Below are 4,170 nucleotides of genomic sequence, written 5' to 3' on the forward strand. Positions count from 1 at the left end.
ATGGAGCGAGGCGCGGGGGGGGGGGGGGGCGTTCCCGGCGCGCGTGACGGGCGGGAGGGCGCGTGTCCCCCCTCCCCACTCCCCCCGGGGGCTCAGCCAATGGGAGCGCGAGCGGCGCGGCGCGCCGGGCGCTGATTGGACGGCGCGGAGTGTGGGAACGGCCGCGGCGGCGCGTTCACACGAATCGGGACCCGCCGCCGCCGCCGCCGCGGGGTATAAAAGGGGGGGCGCGGGGCGGGCGCCGCGCACGGAACCCGCACCCGCCGCACGCGCCCGGCCCGCGACACGCACCCGCCGCCGAGCCCCGAGCCATGCCCGCCGACACGGGCATGGAGAAACCCACCGCCTCGCCCATCGCGGGCGCGCCCGCCAGCGCCAGCCACACGCCGGACAAGCCGCGGAGCGCCAGCGAGCACCGGAAGGTAAATGGAGGAGGAGGAGGAGGAGGAGGGTGCCAGTCGGGGCGCAGCAGCGGTGGCGGCGGAGCTGGATGGCGGCAAGCCCGCGGCCGTGCTGAGGTCGGTGATGGGGATGCGGTGGGGTGGCGGTGTCGCGGGGTTGTGCGGGGTGGTCGCTGAACGGGTGCGCGCTGTCCCCCCTGCAGTCGTCCAAGCCCATCATGGAGAAGCGGCGCCGGGCGCGGATCAATGAGAGTCTGGGGCAGTTGAAGACGCTCATCCTGGACGCGCTCAAGAAAGATGTAAGTAGGGGATGCGGGTCAGAGACGCGATGCGGGCTCGGGGGTCTGTCCGGCCGCGGGCAGCCCTGATGGAGCCGCTCTCCTCCCGCAGAGCTCCCGGCACTCCAAGCTGGAGAAGGCTGACATCCTGGAGATGACCGTCAAGCACCTGCGGAACCTGCAGCGGGCGCAGATGACGGGTAAGTGTCTGCCCCGGGGGCTCCGCACCGGGGACAGGAGATACAGGACTAGGAACCGGGCTCTGGACTGGGAGCAGGGGGCAAGGGATCGGGATGGGGCTCCGGACCGGGAGCTGGGGACAGAGGACTAGGGATTGGGATCCACACCGGGAGCTGGGGACAGAGGACTAGGGACTGGGATCCACACCGGGAGCTGGGGACAGAATCCCAGGGCTGGGGCTCCGGACCGGCCGGCAGCTGGTGACATGGGAACGGAGATGGGACTCCGGACAGGGGACAGGGAACTGAGCTCCAGACCAAAGGCTGGAGACAGGACTAGAGGTCGGGCTCCCCACGGAGGGCTGGGGAGAGGAGACGGGGTACAGAGACAGGTAATCCGGCTCCGAACCGAGGGCTGGATAGGGTACAGAGCTCCACACGAGGCGTTATAAGGACAGGGAACCGGGGCTGTTGCTCCGAACCTTGCACTCACCTGCCGCCCCCTCCGCCCTCCCAGCCGCGCTCAGCGCCGACCCCACCGTCCTCGGCAAGTACCGGGCTGGATTCAACGAATGCATGAACGAGGTGACCCGGTTCCTGTCCACCTGCGAAGGGGTGAACACCGACGTGCGCACCCGCCTCCTCAGCCACCTCTCGGCGTGCCTATGCCAGATCGTGGCCATGAACTACCCCCCGCCGCCGCCCCCGCCCGCCGCCCAGCCCGCACATCTGGCACAGCAGCCGCTGCACGTCCAGCTGCCTCCCAACGCAGCTGGAGCCGTGCCCGTGCCCTGCAAGCTCAACCCCGCCGAAGCCCTGTCCCCCAAAGTCTACGGGGGCTTCCAGCTCGTCCCAGCCACCGACGGCCAGTTCGCTTTCCTCATTCCGAATCCAGCTTTTCCTCCCAGCTCCGGACCGGTTATTCCCCTCTATGCCAACGCCAACGTCCCGGTGTCCGCAGGCAGCGGCTCGGGGAACGCGGGGGCCACCCCCTCGGCATCCCCGGTGCAGGGCTTGACATCCTTTGGGGGCAGCATTGGTCCAGCGTCCCAGGCTGGGAGTCCCATCGGAGAGCGCAGTGAATCGGTCTGGAGACCCTGGTGACTTCCCTAAAACTATTCCCCCCACTCTCCAAAAAAAAAAAAAAAGCAAACAAACTCTTCTTGTTGGCTCCGTTGTATGGAGCCCCTGTTATGTTTGGGGTTTTTTTTTAAAGCAGATTTAACCAGAAAGGAAAAAAAAGGACCTCGCTATGAACGTGCTATTTATTATTTTCAGAGGTTGGGATCTCGACTTGTATTTTTACTCCTTTAAAATGCCTTTATTTGAGATACTTTTTTTAAAGAAAAATAAATGAGAAATAGTTTTGTAACAAATATTCAAAAGTTATAATGCCAAAGTTGTTTGTATCCCGTTTGTCTGTGGGTGTGTGCGTGCCTGTGTTGAAGACTTCCAAAAAAAGAAAAGAGAAAAAAAATGCAGGTGTTTAAATAAAGAATCTCTTTGAAATAGATTTTCCCCCCCTTCCTTTCATTTTATTTGAGAGTGGGCAAGGACAAGCTCATCCTGTGTGTGCAACCCCCCTCAAAAAAAATAGGAATGAACTTTTATGGCCTTAAATTTAAGGCTGCTGGAAGGGATTCTGGTGAAAAACAGAGGGGGAAGGTGATGGGGTTGAGGGGGATCTGGCACTGTTAAATATCTCGTGAGAGCTCTGTAAGTGTTTATGTTCCCAGTCAGAAGAAAGATGCTTTAAAAATTCTGCTTCTGGAACCTAAGGAAACACAGGCAGCTTGTTACCTGCTCCCGAAATAAGGCTGCTCTCCACATTCCCTCCTTCCCACCTCTGCTGGGGATCGCCTGGCGCGCACAAAAGTTACTATCTTGCCTACAAAAGAGGCAAGAGAGTCTGTCCCTATTGTGAGGAGGGTAATTAGAAGGTATAAAGGGTCTCATCGAGTATGCAGCGGGCTCTTTGGGAAGTTGGGAGCCCTATTGAAACGCCTGGGAACTCGGAGCTGAGGGTTAATGTGTGTCTTTTTTTTTCTCGCCACTCTCATTGACAGGGCCAGATAGACTCTGATACTCAATGCTGTTGTAAATTCAATTGCCCAGCCTCACAATGCCTACCTCATAAAAGAGAATAACTCGGGGTTGTGGCTTTTTCTTTTCCAGTAAGCAAGGGAACTGAAGAAAAGACAGTTTTGCCACCCATTCTGACTCACCCCCAGTACTTGAATCCTGGCCAAGTGGAAGCAATTGCAGCCTCACACACAGAGAATTAACCACTTCCAATTGTCACCAATTAATAAGGCCGTGGTGTGGAGAAAGACTATTAAGAGGGAATGCACAGTATGGAAAGGAAAGCTTTGTGTGCTTTGCTCCAAATTTTTGAGGTGGGGCTATCATGGAATCTCCCAAGAGAAATGCCAAGGGATGATGTGTGCATGCCAAGGCCAGGTGCAGAGGCATCACCCTCCTTGGCTGGGCTTCATCCTTGAGCCTGGGGGATGCCCATGGGCAAAGCTGATTCTCCTGACCACCCCCTCCCTGAGACCTGAGGGTTTCCCTGGTGGATGGTCAGGTTGGGTTGGATCACTGTGGGACCAGCAGCATTTCTCTGTTCAGAGCATGACTTGATGTTTGCAGAGCACCCAATAATCCAACAAGCCCAGGGCTTTTTGGTTTTGGGGGGTTTTTTGTGGGTTGTTTTTTTTTTTCTTATTTAGAATGAAAATGCAATCCCATCTTTCAAGGTCTAGTTCTATCAACAATCAGGTTGCAGCTCCTGTGAGAACAGGGTATGTGGATGTGTGTGTTGGGAGGTATATAAAGCAGATTATCTGCTTCTGAAGGCTTTTTGCAGCTTCATGATAGTTGAGCCAGGCTGCTTGGAGCCTGGTACTGATCCAGTCCAGCAATTCCTCTGCACCAAAGCGTGGGCAATCGATCAGTCTGAAAGTCCTCCATCACACAACCAGAACTAGGTATCCATTTGAATCAGGAGGTTCCCAGGAGGTTTTGTTATGCAATCACAGACATAAAATCATGTTACAGCAATTCTCCTCCATCCCCCACAGCCAGTTACTACCCCTCCTCTTCTGTCTGAAGAAGGCTTGGAAGAGCAGATGAAAGCCTGCCTGTCGCCTGTCTGTAACTGAACACCTCCCTGGGGCAGCACCACGTCTCTGGCCTCCTCCCTCACTGCCCAGAGCCCCCCAGGTCGCCCCTGGATTCAGCAAAATTTCTTTTATAATGACAAGGTACCCAGGCCAAAAGTGAGACTGTCAAGATTGACTGCTGAGTGCAGGG

General features: G+C 56.9%; 1 protein-coding gene across 2 annotated transcripts; it reads left to right on the forward strand.

Moving 5' to 3' along the window:
• The first annotated feature begins 226 nt into the window (after positions 1–226).
• Positions 227–2,371, forward strand: HES4 (hes family bHLH transcription factor 4). Of its 2 annotated transcripts, none has more exons than XM_071575563.1 (4): positions 227–518; positions 605–700; positions 792–879; positions 1,376–2,371. In XM_071575563.1, the coding sequence occupies exons 1-4, from the start codon at positions 312–314 to the stop codon at positions 1,960–1,962; spliced, it is 978 nt and encodes a 325-aa protein (XP_071431664.1). In that variant the 5' UTR covers positions 227–311; the 3' UTR covers positions 1,963–2,371. The 2 variants fall into 2 exon arrangements, with proteins under 2 accessions (XP_071431664.1, XP_071431665.1); XM_071575564.1 differs by having other exon boundaries at positions 229–422.
• The last annotated feature ends 1,799 nt before the right edge of the window (positions 2,372–4,170 follow it).

Source organism: Pithys albifrons, chromosome 22 (assembly GCF_047495875.1).
Source record: "Pithys albifrons albifrons isolate INPA30051 chromosome 22, PitAlb_v1, whole genome shotgun sequence".
NCBI classification, from domain to species: domain Eukaryota; kingdom Metazoa; phylum Chordata; class Aves; order Passeriformes; family Thamnophilidae; genus Pithys; species Pithys albifrons.